This window comes from Zootoca vivipara, chromosome 5 (genome assembly GCF_963506605.1).
Source record: "Zootoca vivipara chromosome 5, rZooViv1.1, whole genome shotgun sequence".
In the NCBI taxonomy this organism is placed as follows: domain Eukaryota; kingdom Metazoa; phylum Chordata; class Lepidosauria; order Squamata; family Lacertidae; genus Zootoca; species Zootoca vivipara.
In genome coordinates this window covers 57599737-57618739 of record NC_083280.1, presented here as the reverse complement: position 1 = coordinate 57618739, position 19003 = coordinate 57599737, and the positions used below count along the sequence as shown (strand labels likewise).

Below are 19003 nucleotides of genomic sequence, written 5' to 3'. Positions count from 1 at the left end.
TGCAAAGGTATGTGGATGAAAATGGCACCATGATGAGCAGAGCCTGCAATCCTGTTTTGGGATATATCATCAAGAGATATTTCAAACCAAACTTTTCCGAAGTGAATGATTTGACATCGTCTTTGGCTGTTGACTCACACTTGAATTCCAAAAGCTTCTCTTGGAGATGCTTTGGCAAGGACTGAACATCAGGGATAAAAGGGCTCTTCACAGTGTGCTCTGCATGGTCTCCTCAGTTCTCTTTGCCAGAGTATTTTGTATTGTCTGCAGAATCAAGTTGTTAACCCAGAGTTTCCAAACTGTGTGTCGTGACATGTTAGTCTGTATGCTGCAGTGTGCAGGTGTGTTGTGCGAACGCTCCCTGTGCTCCTCCTGGGGCTGGAAAGGGGTTAGTTTACCCTCCAGTTTGCTAGTAAAACTGAATTACTGTGTTGCAAAATTTGCATGTCTAAAAAGTGTGTCACTGACATGAAAAGTTTGGGAAAGTGAAGTTTTTTCAGAGGGCTTCTCGGTCATCTATTTTAGATTCAGCCTGGCAAATCTGACATGCCTGACTAGAGACAACGGAGTTTAGTGTTTAGTGAACAAAGCCAAATGGGATTAATAAATAAGTAGTAGTTATCTAACTGGATCTTATATGTAGCTGAAGTTCTCTGTCTCTCATGTTTCCGGGTTTGGAGAGAAAGTTTGAAGTTCTCAAAACTGATGGAAATGAACAGCATAAATAAACATGTGATTGATTGATTGATTGATTGATTGATTAACTGAACTTTGCAGACCGAACTGTTGTGCTGGTTATATTGTATGCTCATGACGTCACAAATATTACTTAATAAGCTGCATGTACTCTTCTCACCTTCAGAATATAACACTTCATAGTTTTATATTTTAATAGTGCTATCTAATCTGTTTAAGACTATTTTATTTATCAAATGAAAGCTTTTGCGGGCTTTTCAGAAAAGGATTTGCAAACATTGTAGTACAAAGGAGGCCATACCCCTACCACCAGCCTAAGATGGTAAACCAATGGGATGTGGAGCAAAGCCTCCTACAAATATCTTAAAGAAGGATGGAGCTGATAAACCCGGAAGATTTGGTTTGTTTGGTCATGCATTTGTAGTGTTCTTTGTGAATAGTTGCGTCAATAGCTCTGCTAGTGTGGTGTTGTTTCATTGAGCTGGCTTGAAGAAAAAAAAAGAGTGGCCAAGTTGCATCAGCCAAAAGTTCACGGATTACACGCATAGCAACCTCTGCAATTTGGATAACACATCTTACCACTTTGGATATTGAGAAGCTTGCTGCCGATGTAATCTTGATCTCCAGTGTCTTACATGTTAATATGCTAATATAATTACAAAAAAAAACCAAACCAAAATCTCGTGGATTTGCTGTGATTTAGTCACTCACTGTGAAGTACTCTAGGCTGAGTAAATGTCTCACTCGCTATTTCTGCGACACACTGATAGATTTGGCTGGAAGCTTGTTCTACTTGGCTAGTGAAGACTGTTGCTCTAGTCTTGGCCAAATTGATCTCACTGCTGAAGTAATCGACCCAGCTGAGAATGCGAAAGTGTTACATTTAAGGCTGGTGTTCACTGTGTCTTTGTAATACTTGTTTCTTTTGATCTACCAGCCAGAAGGTAGCACCAGAAAACTTGGCTCTTAGAATCCTGGTTGGTTCATATATAGAAGTATATAATGTGATATTCCTTTAATTCAAGCATTAAGAATTTCCATCATAAAAGAGGTTTTGATCTTACTTCGGAATACAGTGAATGGCTGGAACAAAGCATGGTCTTAACCATTTAAAAGCAACAGCTAATTTGATACAGTTATGGCACGTTACACTCTTTATAAGTACAGTGCTATTTTCATACTGAGTTCATTTCAACTCTCTATTGGCCGATTCTTTTGTCCTCTTTTGCGTTGGTGGTGCATAAGTGACGTGAGTGGCACTGTGGTCTAAACCTAAACGCAATCCTAAAAACAAAAACAAAAAACTGCTCTCCTTCAAGCAGGCCTTTGCCCTGCTTATTAACTCAGAGCTGGAGAGAGCTGGAGGAGGGGCCCCTTTCAAGAGCTGTCTAGTATGGCTTTCTTAATGGCTCATCTCCTTGCATTTTATAAGTTAACAGCTCATATTTAGTGGCTCTTATCAGGTGGGTTGAAGACAGGAGTGCCTGGCATGTTCTGCTCCATGGGGTCACAAAGAGTTGGACACGGCTAAACGACTAAACAACAACAAATCAGGTAGGATGGCTAATCTGGCAATTGAATCTCTGTTGGTTCTCGGAATTAAGTCAAGCACATAGAAAACAAAGGAGATATTGTTAAAATAGAAAGGATATAAAGCAGAGTGAAAAAAATTTGGAGACAATATTGGAACAAATGGACTGGAAATTAGATTTAACAGTTGCTGAAATGAAGGGACAGATGAAGGAGATAACCCAAAGGATGCAAAGCCTGGAAGAAGGGATGAATCGGACAAAACAAGAGAGGAGAGAGATGAAAAAAGAGGAAGAGAGGAAGTTAAAGGAGAAGTTTTTGAAATTAATAAGACACAGGAAGAGTTATGGGATGCTATTGCTTTGAATGAATTGAGACAGAGAGAAATGAATTTGTGATTTAGATCAGTTCCAGAATCACCTGGGGAAAACATTATGGAGAAATTGATTACTGAGATTGCACAATGGTTAAGCATGGAAGTAGAGGAGGTGGCAAATACAATACAAAGTGCATTCAGGATCAAAACAAAATCAGTTAAAGCTAAAAAATTTCCAGGTGACTGTCTGATCATATTTAAAGATAGAGAGATGAGGAATCTGATCTTGAAGAAAAACAGAGAAAAAAGACTGTATTGATGGAACATTTACGATCATTTTTAAGGACCTCCCACTTCGTCTGTTGAAGAAACACAAACAATATAAGACATTGACGCAGGCTAACCCACTTTTAAATTCACCCAAACTGCTGGCTATCACTACACATCCTATGAGAGCGAATTCCGTAGTTAAACTGTGCAGTGTTTGAAGAAGTACTTTCTTTTATCTGTCCTGGATCTTCCAAAATTCAACTTTATTGGATGATCATGAGTTCCAGTCTACCATGTGATCAGTTGCAATCCTTGCATGAAAGCATGGTTCTGTGAATTATAGGAATGAAATAGTGCCTGGGAAGGATCTACGGTGTGCACTATGAGATTAGTAAAGATTTTATTTCTCTAAACCTCTGGGAGCAGCATCTACAAAAATCTTTTAAGCTATTGATATTGGGGCACGGGGGTGGGGGTGGGGGAATCCTCTATCTACATGGCATTTTTCTCTCCAGTATTCTTTTATGCTAGACCACCTATACCACTATAATGAACAAGACTTAGGTCATATTTAATCACTGGAAAGAGTTTGAAATTTGCTTTGCAAGTACATCTTGATTTATGTCTAGCACCATAAGACTAAAATAATTTGCATGTAACAATAAAATGCACATCTATTATTTGTATCACTTGCCTGATGGCAAAACAAATCCAAACTTCAAATGCTCTTCGGGAGGTAAAAAGACTTGTAATATGCTGCCTCATAAATATACAAAATTCTACAATGACGATTTAACTGTTTACAATGAGCAAGAGGTAATTCAAAACACATTTTGGGACATCTGGGCTATAAAATCCTTCTGGTAGATCATACAGACTATGTTGCTTAACTGTTTTATTTTCAATTAGCAGTGAGCTGAGACATGGAGGGCTTCTTATTTGGGTTTAATTTGAAATGCTCACTTAGAGAGGTATTCTGTCCCTGAGCTTGTTTGCTGGGAATTCTGCAGCATGTTGTTATCTCCATCTTGGTTTTGTTGCTGCTGTAGCGAACAGCAAACTTTGTTGCCTTGAAGTAGTGGAAATATTATGTGATAGGTAGTGAATGTTTTGGATATTTTCATTAAATGCTATTTTGTGTCTCTGGGGTAACCTGTAAAGCATGACTTCTTAGTATGAAACTGAAAAATACCAACATGTCTGGCCCATTTTCCCTTTTCTGCTAAATGAAGCTCATTTATAATCAGGGCCGGCTCTTCATAGCCCCTCGGCGGGGGGCTGGTAAGCTGGGCGCCGGCCTGGGAAGGAGGGCGCCGCGCGGCAAAGCCGCGCGGAAACCAATTGCGCCCTGCGAGGGCGGGGCGGGCGGCGGAGCGATCTCCGCCCCTCAGCACCAGGGCGCGCGATCTGCTCAAGACGGCCCTGTTTATAATTACATATCATCAGAAGCTACAAATACCTCAGTTTTTCCTAAAAGGCTCTAAAACTGCTTAGCAAATTTGGACCTCAAAATGATAATTTTGAAAATCCTAAGTGTCTATGCAATGCTTTTATATCTTGTTTTTACTCCTAGAATTAAAATGATCTGGATTCCAAGTTTTCTTTGCCCTCAGTAAAGTTGTTGCCTATTTTAATACAAATACTTGAGTCTTATTCCTCCCTGGGATTTCCCCAACTGGGCTGCACAATTCCTGTGTGTGGGCACACAAATGGAAGCCAGGGAGGCTTTGAACTCACAGCCCCCTTTGTGACACTGGAGCCAATCAGGTGCTGCTTCATAAGTGCCATTTAGAGATGCTACTTTTTCTAATAAGAAATAAAATGCTTAAGTTGCTGGTGTTTCTGCAGGACAGAAATCATTATTTGGTCATCCTGAATTTGCATGCTATACACCAGTGGTCAGCAAAGGTTTTCAGCAGGGGGCCGGTCCACTGTCCCTCAGACCTTGTGGTGGGCCGGACTATATTTTGAAAAAAATAATGAACCAATTCCTATGCCCCACAAATAACCCAGAGGTGCATTTTAAATAAAAGGACACATTCTGCTCATGTAAAAACACCAGGCAGGCCCCACAAATAACCCAGAGATGCATTTTAAATAAAAGCACACATTCTACTCACGTAAAAACACCAGGCAGGCACCACAAATAACCCAGAGATGCATTTTAAATAAAAGGGCACATTCTACTCATGTAAAAACACACTGATTCCTGGACTGTCTGCGGGACGGATTGAGAAGATGATTGGGCCGGATCCGGCCCCCAGGCCTTATATACCCATGCTATATATACACTTACATGTGTTTTGGATAATGTGCTACAAATGAATGCCTAACAATGTCTGCTACAACTGAATGTAATAGAGGCATTCTATTATATATTTGGCATTCCATTATATATTTTAAAATACCCTCCTGCTGGGGAGCAGTTACAGTACAGATGGAGGCCATCACAAACAAACCCATTCATGCAAGAGATTTCTCAGCATAAAGACATGTCAGCCTTTCTCATATGGATCCCTTCCCCTCGCTTTGTCTTTTAGGATAGCAGCAGGGAATTTCATTGTTTTGAACTGCAACAGAGCTACTATACTTGCTCAGGAAAGATAATCTTATTTTGCATTTCCTTATATCGAGGGTCTCCAACCTCCAGTAGGCACATTTGAATTTAGACAGTGTGCCATGGACACAGTCACAAAATGGCTGTCTGTGCTGTGTGTGTGTGTGTGTGTGTGTGTGGCAAAGCACAAAGTCAAAGCCACGTCAAAAAGATAAAAAAAAGAGATTTGACCACCACCTCATATGGGAGCCCACAACCCTGCCATCAGCCACTGTCATCGGTGGAAAAAAGCACCTACACCATTCATCACTGCACTTGTATACAGGAGGGAAGATATTTGCATCTGTACTCCGTTCTGAAAAGAAGAGAAGGTGCATGCTCAATCCTAGCATCCAGTGAAATATTGAAAGGCTTCAGTTGGGGTGGAGGTGTTCAGTTAAGAGAGGCCAAGCTGGTGCAAACAGGAGTTGAGCAGGAAGACCAAACAATCTATTGTGTGTTTCAGAATTTTGAGGGATACGTACTGAGACCAGTGCTTTTTTTCTGGCAGTATGCACCGGTACACATTACCGACAACTCTGTGCATGCACCCGCCCCCTAAATCGGAACCTTGCACCACCTTCCCAAACGCCAGGAAACTTCTGTCTGGATTAGTGAGGGAGTTGCAATGCTCTGGCAGGGTACGAGAGCCTTCCCTTGCGTGCTGAATACTGGCACCTCTTTTCTAGAAAAAAAACCCAAAACACTGACTGAGACCATTCATGTGGACAAGCAGGTGCCATCTTGGTGACCACCCCTGCTGTCCTTTTGGCTCTGAAACCATATTTATTTTGTCTCTTTGAGACATAGACAGCAAACAGTTGGTATCTGTAAAGCTCTCTTTTTTGGCATTTTCTATTCCGTCCGATTACCCATGTTCAGGGTTGAAGTGTGACTGCAGATAGCTTTTGATATATCAGGAAACTGACAGCATTGAGGATCTCTCTCTCTCTCTCTCTCTCTCTCTCTCTCTCTCTCTCTCTCTCTCTCTCTCTCTCTCTCTGTGTGTGTGTGTGTGTGTGTGTGTGTGTGTGTGTGTGTGTGTGTGTAGAAAGTGATGGCAGCTCTCTGCATCTCCACTCCAAGGCAAACAGATTAGAGTGTGGCACAAACAGCCAGTGGCAGTACTGAAGCCCCTGCAGTTCAAGTGCAACAAAATAGATGGCAGATTCAAGTTTCCATTCTCTCCCTGAGAGACAAGCAGCAGCTCTGCTGCCTAGGAGCTAAAGCACATGTTGGAAACTGATATGACAACTTTAGGGACAAAGACTGAAACAATCTGTGTGCAAAGGGTTTTCCACAAGGCCTCAAGGACAACTCATTTTCATCCTCTGATTTTCTTTTTCTTTTCTTTTTAAATGAGAACTCTATATAGTGGAGTGTGTGTGTGTGTGTGTGTGTGTGTGTGCAAATAAGATGGGGCAGCAATTCCTCCTTCCTTGAACATTTGCTCTTCTGTAATGTATTGAGAAATATAAAACAAATCAAGAAACCTAATGAACTTCTGTATTGAATTTGAGACCACAGATAGGTCTTGACAAAGGAAGAAGGTTGCATTGCAAAAAATTCCAAAACTAAGTCATTTCAGATAAGCAATTCGTATTTTTCTTGTCTTCTCACGTGTGTGTGTGTGTGTGTGTGTGTGTGTGTGTGTGTTTCCCAAATCAGTTTTCATTTCTAATGTTCATCTTAATGGTTTATCAATACATTAAGGGGAGAGCTGAAACCATGAAACATTTCCCTTCTCCAAGCACTTCTATCCAAACTTCCTTAAATGTACTTTGAAACCCTTGAAGAATGATGGCTAATTGAATCTCCCCCTTTAATTTTCATTTAAAATGGAAGTTCAGTTGAAGGTGGATGGGAATTGGCAAATGCATTTCTTGCCTGCCTTAGAGAAACATTTGAAAAGCTAGTGTTACCGTAATGTGTGTGTGTGAAAGATGCAGAGCTATATAACAACTTGATAGGCAAGTTGTTTGTTATGTTTATACTGGGCTTCAGTGGCTATCAGCATGCATAATGCAAAAGTAAAGAAGGGGATGTGGAAATAAAAGATAAATATCTGAACATTTGAGTGTTTGGAGGCCAGCGTTTTCGCTGAAGCAAGGCTCTGAAAAAATGTGGCAATCCCCAGCTGAAATGGGATAACTGAGTGGTAAAAATAACAACTACCAGCTAGCCTAGCCAAGTGCTTATTCAAACATGTAGCTAAATTATGCAGTATTTCATAATGCATTCAGCTGCAAGTCAAAGTATATCCAGAAAAAGGATTTGAAGGCTTGTAAAAATATATAGGCAGTATTTGGTGGTGGTTTGTAGGTCAATGTTGTATATTCAGTGTGACATCTTGCTGCAAAATTGAGCTTTGGGGAAGTTCACTGCCTTCCTATAATGCTAGTTCACCGCCTCAGTTGCAGTTTTTCTCTCCCTTTTTTTGTTACACATTCTTTTTTATAATAAAACATGATATCGCATAGTTGATCAGATTCAGCTACAGTGTTACAAGGCTGAAGAAAACTGACGAACGAAAGCATGGTTGTAAAGCAGTCGCTACTTGGTTATATGCTGTGGACATTTGAATCTGAACCCATGCTTAGATACCTGTGTCCATCTTTTGTGTCTGTTAAAAAAAATCACTGAAAAAGTGCATTTCACAAGGAGGTTGCAAATTGTGCCCCCACCCCCAGTTTGGCTCAACCTTTGTGGTCTTGCATATGCAGAATATCGCATGATGTTGCAGCCATCAAGTGATGAACTAAGCCAATATTTGGCTTCTTATGTTGTTTGTACCTGGTCTCGTGGTTAACAACAAGCTGTAGCCGACAAATTATTGGCCTTACTTAATGGACATTGATTTCAATGGGAATGACCTGACACTGAATATCATCCAAGGTGGCTTGGAAACTTCTTTCTACAATAGAGTTTACATATAACCCTGATCTAGGATTTTCTATTTTAAACATGAAAAATGTAAGAAAGAAATTATCACTTGTGTTGATGTAAATCAACAGTAATCTCTGTCTTTTTTTTTAAAAAAGACAAAAAAACCCTTTATGCACTATAATATTTTAAAGCAATAGACAATACACATGAATAAATATTCATAATTTATGTTCACAAGACTCCGTTGTTTTCTCTTATAGGGTGCTCTTATTTTGTCAATGAAATGCATAGAAATTGCTCAAAAAGTTACATTCCTCTTCTTAAGCCAACAGAATGTGCCTGTATTTTAATTTACTAATACATTTGTCAAAAAATCAACATTTCTAGTAGACCACCATTTACCACACATAAAAATAATTAATGTGCCTTGGAAATACAGCCTTGAAATGTGTTTTTGCATTATTCAGTATATATGCTGAGATCAGGGGTGAAATGTCTCCTTTCGTTATTATTATTTTAAAAAACAATACTTCATCTATTTTTCTACTTAGTCGATTTATCTTTAAAAGATCATGAAAGACAATGGAAATTTAAAAGAAAAGAAAGTTAACTGCTGGCTCTTTACTTTGGCCTAAATTCCATTACCTCACGCAAAAGTCTAACAGTTAGCAAAAAAAAGAATTTCGTCTTGGTTACATTTTACAGAGAGATATTTAGAGAGCTTGAAATCTGTGCTAAGTGATCTTGGCATGAAACCTGTGTAATAGAACATAGTAACTGGCTTGGAGTTGAGGGTGAGATTCCAGAAGGAGAGAATAATATTAGGTGAATAAAAGCCAAGTAATCAACTGATGATGTATTAAGCTGTCTGACCTTGATAGTTCATTCAGAGAGGAAACCTATCTGTTATTACCCTTTCAAGACTTTTGAAATAAACTCAGCTTGGATTAGAATCTGGATATCTATGATCTCTTCAAATCCTTATTGTTTCATTCTTATTATTCCAAGGGCACAGTACAAATTGGTTCCAATCAGCTTTTCTGATGCTGAGATTTTAAGAAATCAAATGATTTAATACATACAGGGCTATAAGAACTCTTTCTAATTAAGAACTGAACTTTGTACAGAATAACAACAACTAACGAGAAACTTGGGATTGTGTTGGATAGATCAGGGGTTTGTGTGTGTAAATTTTAATTGTTTTTTTTACCAGCTTTTCAGTTTATCTTCCCTCACAAAAGGTCTCACGTCACAATCACTGACAAATAACAATATACTAAAATGCCAAATTATTAAAGAACAAAGAACATTACAATTAGCAGCTGCAGAAAAAACAACATTAATTAAAGCCCAGTAGTATGCAATTACCCAAATGTGGATTTAAACAAGAAAGTCTTTAATGCTAATGGACCAGAGAAAAGGACCTTAGAGGCTGATCTCAAATATCTGACGGATTCATATGGGTGCAGTTAGTCATTCAAATATCCTGGTCTCAAACCATTTAGGACTTTAAGGATTAATACTAGTACTGTACCTTAAATTGAACCTCCATTCAATGTGTGCTCCTGCTGAAAAAGACAAAATCCATGCTAGGGATTGTTAATAAATAGCTTGTGACTGAAAATAAAATGGCCGTGATCATAAAGATGTTAGATATAGATCTGTGGTTCATCCATATTTGGAATACACTGTATAGTTCTTATTGCTTTTTCTTAAAAAATGAAACAGTGCAGCTTTAAAAGGTGCAGGAGAAGGCCACAATTTTAGGGGTATGGAACATGTTCCCTACAAGGAAATGCCAACTGACGTCTCTGAGCCCACCGGATTCTACTCTATCCATTGCTTGGTTTAGTGCAGATCTGTTATGCACAGAAATAAACATCCACGTTGAATTATTGAATTATTCAGTTGCATTTTAGTGTCCCACCGATGCAGATGATACAGTTGGGTGGGTTTTGTTTTGTTTTGTTTATTTATTAAATTTGTTCACAGCCCTTCATCCGAAGATAACAGGGTGGTTCACAACATAAAAGTAAGTTCCCAGTTAATAGTGAATGCATGCCCATTCTGCCAGGTTGGTAATAATTAGTCAAAAGAAACTGGATTCTTTGTTGCTGCAATAACAAATATGTCCTTAAAGGGGAAGATGATGCTAAACTCAAGGCTTCAGTTGCTTGGACTCTACTCAAGACAATCACATACAGTGGTACCTTGGGTTAAGAACTTAATTCGTTCTGGAGGTCCGTTCTTAACCTGAAACTGTTCTTAACCTGAGGTACCACTTTAGCTAATGGGGCCTCCTGCTGCGCCACCGCCACACGATTTCTGTTTTCATCCTGAAGCAAAGTTCTTAACCCAAGGTACTATTTCTGGGTTAGTGGAGTATCCTGAAGCGTCTGTAACCTGAAGCGTCTGTAACCCGAGGTACTACTGTACTGCTCAATTTCCAGACTTCTTTTTTGCAAAAAAATAGCTGAATTGGTTACTGCTTTCCAGCTTCAGGCCCTTTTAAATTTGTTTCTGTGTGTCTGCGATTCTTTTCTTGATCAGGGTCAGATACTGAAAATTGGGGCTTATCAACACCTACCTTTTGCCCCTCTCTTTCCAGACATAGGTCCATGCTTTAAAGTGCCATGCCCAAGCTCTTCCCCCCCCCTTTGCCCGCTTTTTAGTGCTCAATTGGAGCAAACATCAATTTAGGTTTCCCGGGGATTGATGTTTGCTTTGATTGAACTTTAAAGAGTTAGTTTTTGTGAGGAAAGCTCTGCAGAAGAAGAAAAAAGACATGCAGCTTTAAATAGCAGGAAACAGCCTGCAAAGATCGAATGAATGTCTTTTGTGAACTATTGCCACCTAGAAGTTAATGGGGAAATTGTACTCTGTTAGTGTCGTACAAGGTGTGATATAAATTGCATAAATGCCATGAATCTTGCTGTGTTTATAAAAGTGTAACTAGCCCCTGCAGCCCACTCACCCTACCCCTCTAAGCAGCAGGTCCATGAAAGGGTGGATAGTGGGATGGGGCGGGAATTTAAACCTTCCTAGTCTGATGCTAACTATGTGAGAGAGGGAGAGGCACTTTGTTTCTAGTTATGGATTACTATTATACGCAAATGGAACCTATGTAATTTCTGGCTAAAATAACCATGAACAAACATTCCTTGAGCTCTCTTGGGAGAGATGTAAAATCTTCTGCGTGTTCTCTGCAGAATATAAGGTAACATTTGTGCAGAAAACACAACATTTTACTAAGTTTAGCGCATATTTTTGGCAGGGTATATTTAAAACTGAGGTTGTCCCATTTTGCAAAAAGCATATAGAAATATTTTCTGCAGGCCTACTTGGCACTACTGAAATATTATTATTTTTTAAAAAAATACGTTTAAGCAAAATACATACACAAACAGATAATAAATCTATACAGATACATTTCTTATCCATATGTCTCTGCTACATTGATATTTTCTTTTTTGTACACTGCTTAGAGATATTTTAAATATTTTAAGTGGTATAGAAATTAAATAATCAAATATTTAATATGAATATTTATTTACAAAGTCCATAAATGTGTATACTCACTCAGGGGAAGGGGGCCAACAAAATACCATCAGGTTATTTTAAAAGCCTTTCATTTACTTTAACCCCTTAATATTTTCATTATAGTCAAAAGATTTTCATAAGTTTTTCCAGAGGTGCTACTTGCCAGACTTTTTGATACCAAGATTCCAGTATAGTAATACAGAAGTTATTTCAGTGCCTGGCAGTAATAGCATCTGCTGTAACTAAAAAGTTGCTTATTAGTTCTTAATTTATGGTACCAACCCTTTGCTTTGTTCCAACAACAATTTCAGCAGTGGGGAATTAGCCACACTTCTAAAACACAGCAGATACACCAACTTCCTAAGTTGCCCTGCTTGAAATGGCTGATCACAAGGACTTATGCATAGCTGCCAAGTTCTCCCTTTTTTTAAGGGAAATTCACTTATGCTGAATAGGCTTCCTCGCAAGAAAAGGGAAAACTTGGCAGCTATGCTTATGTGGTGCCTCTATAACCAGCATATATATTCAAACTCTTGATCTTCAGAATGACTTCTGTTGTTGCTGAGCTTGGAGAAACAGATCTAATACAGTCATACCTCGGGTTACAGACTCTTCAGGTTGTGCGTTTTCGGGTTGCACACCGCGCCGAACCCGGAAGTACCGGAACAGGTTACTTCCAGGTTTCAGCGCATGCACAGAAGCGCTAAATCACAACCCGCGACGCTGCGGGTTGTGAATGCTGCGGGTAACAAATGTGCCTCCCACACGGATCACGTTCGCAACACGAGCATCCACTGAACCTGAAAGAGTAAATATACTTCAAAATAATGTACTGTCATCAAAGATGGTTTGCCTTTTCTATTGAGAGTATGTAATTATATATACAGGTTTTAAAATAGAACCTAATAATAATTGCCTGACAATGAATATTTCTGAAGGACTCATGAATAACCATACTCTTCATTTTGCATCTTTCATTATTTTTTAATTGAGAGTTTTTTTAACCTGTCGTTAACTGGATTTCCCCACAACATGTTAGAGTAGTATTTAAAATAAAAGATAAGAGCAGGTATGATTATATGAATTAAAACATTTAACCACCAAACAAACAAACAGTAGTGGACTAACATTCAACAGCTGAGGCAAACAGATGTATTTTAACCTGGCAATGCCAGTAATGTTGGTGCCAGTTGTATCTCAGAGGGAAGGTAAAAAGGTAAAGGACCACCGGACAGTGAAGTCCATTGAATTCGACTATGGGGTGTGGCACTCATCTCTGCTTTCAGGCCGAGGGAGCTGGCGTTTGTCTGCAGGCAGCTTTTCCAGGTCATGTGGCCAGCATGATGAAACCTCTTCTGGCACATGGAACACTGTGATGAGTGGTAGAGCTTATGGAAATGGTTTACCTTTCCACCACAGTTGTACCTATTTATCTACTTGTGCTGGTATGCTTTCGAACTGCTAGGTTGGCTGGAGCTGGGACAAAGCAACGGGAGCTTATCCCATCACACGGATCACACGGATTTGAACTGCTGACCTTACGATCGGCAAACCCAAGAGGCTCGGTGGTTTAGACCACAGTGCCACCTATGTCCCTCCAGGGAGAAGGATGTTCCCTAATCCAGCGTTTCTCAACCACTGTTCTGCGGCACACTAGTGTGCCGTGAGACGCTGGCTGGTGTGCCGCGACGAGAAGGGCGATTTGCATTGTCACGTGCCTGGCGGCCGCCAATGTTCAGGACTAACCCGCCGGAAAGGAAGCCGGCCGGGTCACGACGCGGGGCGAGCGCAGCTCTCAACAGCCACCACCACGGGAGGGTGGTTTTAGACAAACTTAAAGAAGCTGGCTGGATGAGCTCAACCTGAAACTTGCTGAGCAAAGGATTGTGCTGGCAGAGAAATCAGCGGCTTGTGAAGCCTTATTACAGGAGATTGCAACCAACACAACAATTGGCAAGTGTTTCTTACAGTCATAATTATATAGTCAATATAGGGCGGCACAGAGTTAATTTTTTTAACTTTTTTAATGGTGGTGTGCCTCGTGATTTTTTTCATGGAACAAGTGTGCCTTGGCCCAAAAAAGGTTGAGAAACACTGCCCTAATCAGTACGTCACCACTAAGAAGTGGTCATGCCTTAAGTTGCCCCCTATGTACTTTCTCTGGGGAAGTAAAGCACACAATATATCACTTAGCTACACTAATCTCCAAGCAGTTTACAAGTACACAGTACAAAAAGTTAGCATCAGTTAAAAATCTATAACATGAAACTTCAGTTAAAAGCCTGCTGGAATAAAATTGCAATGTGCTGGTACAAAATGCTGTGGCTAGACTTTTATTGGGGACGGACTGTCACCAGCATGTAACTCCTAGTGCTCAAAAGATTGCCCTGCCTGCCCATATCCTGTTGGACCAGTTTCAAGACTCTTGTGGTCATTTACAAGGCCCTTAACAACTTGGGGTCAGGATGCCTGATCCCTAATATCCCTGTTCACTCACTGAAGTCTGTGAGGTGAATCATTGTTAGTGTGCATGTTAGATACGTGGCTTGTCTCCACCAGGAGCCGCACCCAATTTTATGGAACTGCCAGTTGAGCTCAGCCTGCTCCCTGATGAACTTCTGGAACTTCCTGGATACATTTTTAGTGCAGCAAGCTTTTAAACTGAACTCTGGTTTTATGGTTGTTGTTTTGTCTTAGACTTAGAGAATGATTTTGTAATGTTAATTCATATTTGATTAATTGTTTTGGGTCTCCTGCACACCATTTAGAGAATAGTGTAATTAAGCAGAATATAAATTGTATAAATAAATAAATGAGTGAGTGAGTGAGCGAGCGAGTGAGTCTCTTGCAATTATGTTTTGGTTCCTTCCAAGTTATATAGTATTTATTTCTTCTAAGTCTTGGAACCATTTACCTAATATTAAAGTGGTAATCAACATTGCCTCTAAATATTCATAGCTATCAATGACTCCCAAGTGCCTGGTGAATGCCAAGGCTTTGGCCTGAAGCATTTATTTAGTATGGTAGAGGGATCCAGTTATTGCAAAGTTCATTCCAATGACTTATTTTAATCTAGCTGCTTTCTTGCATGAAAATGATATTGATGAATATTCACTATTGACATGAAATAGATTACTCCAGATGCTGGTGACCATAATTGTTTATTGTTTGTTTAAGTCTAGACATTCTCAATTGTATGCCTGAGACCGTTGTAGTTCTGCCAGGTTGTAGCAATCTTTTCCTGAGCGTTCGTGAGAAGTTTTGCACGTCTTAAGCAGTTCTCCCCAAACTCGCTCCCACTGAAGATTTCATGGGATCCCAGACCCCCTGGCCTAAGAGACCCCCTGGCCTAAGAGAACCTGCTCTGCCTGCCCCACCCCCCACCCAAGTCTTAGGGAAGGCACTTAAGCAAATATGGAAAAAGAAGATATCCTTGCTCTTAGCACTGATGCTGCTAATGTGGAGGTGAGGAGCTATTGTGGAGCCCAGTCCTTGTGGGAGTATCATTAGGCAGTTTCCCTATGGGAAAAGAAAGAGGTCATGGGAAATGCTTAGGTGGCTAAGCTCTTTTTGCCCATCCCAGTGTGTGTGATACAATTGCCTCACAAGAAGGAGAAGGAGAGTACAAATGAAACAACAATTTTTTTCAGCTTCTGACATGCTTCTTTGGGTGTACGGGAATAATGTACTACACCAAAATGAGCAGGGCAAAACAACGTAACAGGAGAGAGACCTGAGCAGGAGCTCTTCTGGTAAAGACCTCCGCTCCTGTGTCTTTGTTCTATACATTATGCCCTTACCAGACTCACAGTACAAAGTGATCAGGAAATTAATACCGTCTTTCATCTTGAAATGTGAATTTCCATACCATTCCTGATCTAGGGACCCTGTTTACAAACATATGGAGAGGAATTCAACTTGGCGCTAAGCTGATTGCTTAGTCAGAGCAAACGTTTCTGTTTGCCTGATGGAATGAACTTTCTTCTTTCCCCCTCATGTTCAGTTCTGGAGGATTCTCCCGAACCCTCCCCCCTGCAAATTTGGAGGAGGAAAAGGGGGACCTTATGCTAGCAGAAGTCCTTGCGTGGGCTTCCGCTAGCAGGGCTTGTTAGCTGAATATTGCACAAGGATTTGAACAAGAGCAGTGGTCCATTTATTTTATATATACACCAATCCCTTATCTGTGGTTTTTATAATCCCTCAAAAGTTTAAAAATCTACTCCAAGCAAAATCCTTGTGCATAGCTCTCTAGAAGAAGACTAGTATTTGAAATGCTAAAACACTTATGGACGCACACCCCATTGTCTCTAATAATGTTTTTAATTATAGCAACAAGTTCTGATTTCCTAAATTATTGCTAATAGTTTAAGGGCACATTGCCAATCAGTGATACTGAGGCCTGTAGCAATATATTGTTATTATTCTATCCATCTGCAGTTCAAGCACACACCTTAATTTATCTGAGGTACTAAATCAATAAAATGTGTTTAAATATATTTGCAGTTGGCAGCTTAAATTAAAAATAGATGTCAAAGAAAATGAAAGATTGTTGAGATACTAGCCAATGTTTTAATACAAAAATAAAAATAAAAATCCTACAAACACTTCCTTGCTGTTCACTTTACCTTAAACCCCATCTTCCTGTTGATCTTGTCACAATCTTCTTAACAATAAGGGTCCCAATCTTGCACATTTTTACCTGTCACAGAGCAGGGGTGCCTACATTTTTTGTTTGGAGTAATAGAATTAGTCTTCAATTTCATTTTTCAGACTCACCCAGCAGTGCTGAAACTTCTTATACAAACTGAAAGTGAGCAACTTGTCATCATTCTGGAGAGAAATGAGTAAGTACTTCTAATTTGTATTCCTTGGAGTCTAGTAGTGTTAGTGAGTCGATTGCAATGTTAAAATTGATGGGTTACATAATGCATGAGGAACTGTGGCTCAGACTGCTATCTAGCTTTGGAAAATAGTCTCATGTAACCATACCTCTTAGGCTTTTTCTTGTTCAAAACAAGATGGTTAGTACATGTATAATTACATATATCTCTTTCTACATTGCTTTAAACCTGCTTCATTCCCCCACCACTTTGTAACCATGATTCACACGGTTAAAAGCAGCCCAGTTTTCCTGAAACAAACAGTATTTCTTGATTGCTCCCTTTCATTATCACTGCTTACTTTGACTGTGGCCCAGTGACAGTTCGTGCTCTCCTGGGGCTCCAGGGGAGCAACTTTTGCCATGTGGCATGCCTGTGGCATGGTCCAATGACCACCATTTTCATGTGTGGCTGTGAGGGGATGACCAGAGCCTCTCCTTCCGGCCATGCTAGCCCACAGAGAAAGGCCCTGGCCCGGGGAGCAAATCTGGTCACGGGGGAAGAGGCTGACCTGCCCCATCGCCTTCCAGTACTTAAGAGGATGGCTGCATGCAGTTCACCCACTTTGGAGGCTAACTGCAGATTCAGCACCTGCCCAAACTGGAGGTAGCCTGGCTGAAGGTGAGTGGGCAGGCTTGTGTGAGGACCTTTCTATGGTTTCTTTGGTCACTGTATTGTGGGCCAGGGTGGGGAATTTTCCCCCCTGCAGACAAATTGGCTGGTCTTCAGGTCACAATTTTGGCAGATAAGGCATTGGATTGGATCCTTATTTGATTGGGTACTCTGTTAAAGGGGTCCAGGAAGGGTGTTTTTGTCCGAGAGCCCATATGGGGGACAAAGGGCCATAGCACTTTTCCTAGTGGCGGCCCAAGTGGGGATGCACCTGGTCCATGTCAGGGGCAGTTCCTCAGCTCTGGGTTGACACCACCCTATTTATCAACCAGCAGGCAGGCTGCTTAATACCAGATTCACACCCATTGCCTGGCCAAAGCCTACTTACACCTGTAATCAATCTGTAAAATTGTGGCTGATTTCAACCCAAACACCAATCTCCCGTGTTTATTTCTATGCTGCCTGGCCCTTGCTGTGCTGTGGGCATCATGCTCCTGTGATGACAATCATCAGTTGGTTTGTCCCTCTCTTTTTAGTGGATAAAACTGCCTAGTAACCCTACCTGACCTTCTAAATGCTGAGGGGGAACTGCCGGAAATATAATAAGCTGTTCAGCCAAAATGTTTCCTACAGCCTCATTCCTCCCAAGAATAGCAATGTACTGGTATTGATCTTGATCTTTCAGGTTGCTAACCAGCAAAGAGCATGGCAAAGGACTTGGGTGTGTCTCCTTTGTTTCCACCTGGAGTTGCACACCAACCATCTATTTGTTGAGCACTGGATTAGGCAACAAATCCTGTGGTGTGCAGTATTTCTCAGTAAGGCAATATTGGTGTGTGTGTGTGTGTGTGTGTGTGTGTGTGTGTGTGTGTGTCATATCTTACCCTGAGGTAGAATAGCTGCTCAGCTGGTTTCAGTCTTCTCAACCTGATTCTCCTAATACGTAATAACTGTATACATACATCTACATAGAATAATAAGAGGTTTCTGTCTGACTAGGTATGGGTGAGACTGACAACTGAGCTAAAGGATAGGAGCTTTGCTGAAGTTTGAAGCCGGAATATTGGATAACTTTCACATGCAAAACCAAAGAAGATGAATCCTGATAGATACACTCCTTGGTGGTATCTCCTTTATGTGTTGGGGAGGGATAAGGTGAATGTGATTAAGAGCCTAATTTAGCAAGCCTCAAGATCCCAATCCCAATGATTATTTTCTTCCAAATATATTTTTGATAATAGGAAATATCCTGTACACATTATAATAATTACAGATAACCATATAAGCTAAAGCAAAAGGAGGAAGGATTCAGGGAAGGTGTCCTCTCTACTAAGGTTCAGGGTGGATTGAGAAACGCTGCTTTACTGGGCCAGGTAGGCACCTTGCAGAATCTGGTATCATTTAATTCTTGCCCTAACTTCTCCTAAAGTTACCATATTCTACCAGCCTATCAAAGTTACTTCAAGTTTGTTTCCTCAGTATTTCTGGCTTTTGAAAATGCTTCCCTTTCAGAACAAATGGAAGTTGTATATTTTGATTAGTAGTATATACATATTGTTGCATGCCACCCCAATCTCTGAAGGCTGTGAGATTCCTGGAGAAGAGTTCTAGGCACTTACTCCAGGTATCATGTTTCCTTTTGGAATGAGGCACAGTGGAGACTGTGGAGTCTTTATG

General features: G+C 40.4%; 1 protein-coding gene across 4 annotated transcripts in view; it reads left to right on the top strand.

Moving 5' to 3' along the window:
• ADAM12 (ADAM metallopeptidase domain 12) overlaps positions 1-19003 on the top strand; it is a 183539-nt gene that overhangs the window by 25616 nt on the left and 138920 nt on the right. For all 4 annotated transcript variants that reach the window (XM_035137598.1, XM_035137596.1, XM_035137597.2 and 1 more), the window contains exon 3: positions 16605-16678. In XM_035137598.1, coding sequence (XP_034993489.1) covers positions 16605-16678 — 74 coding nt within the window. The remainder of the gene's footprint in view (positions 1-16604; positions 16679-19003) is intronic.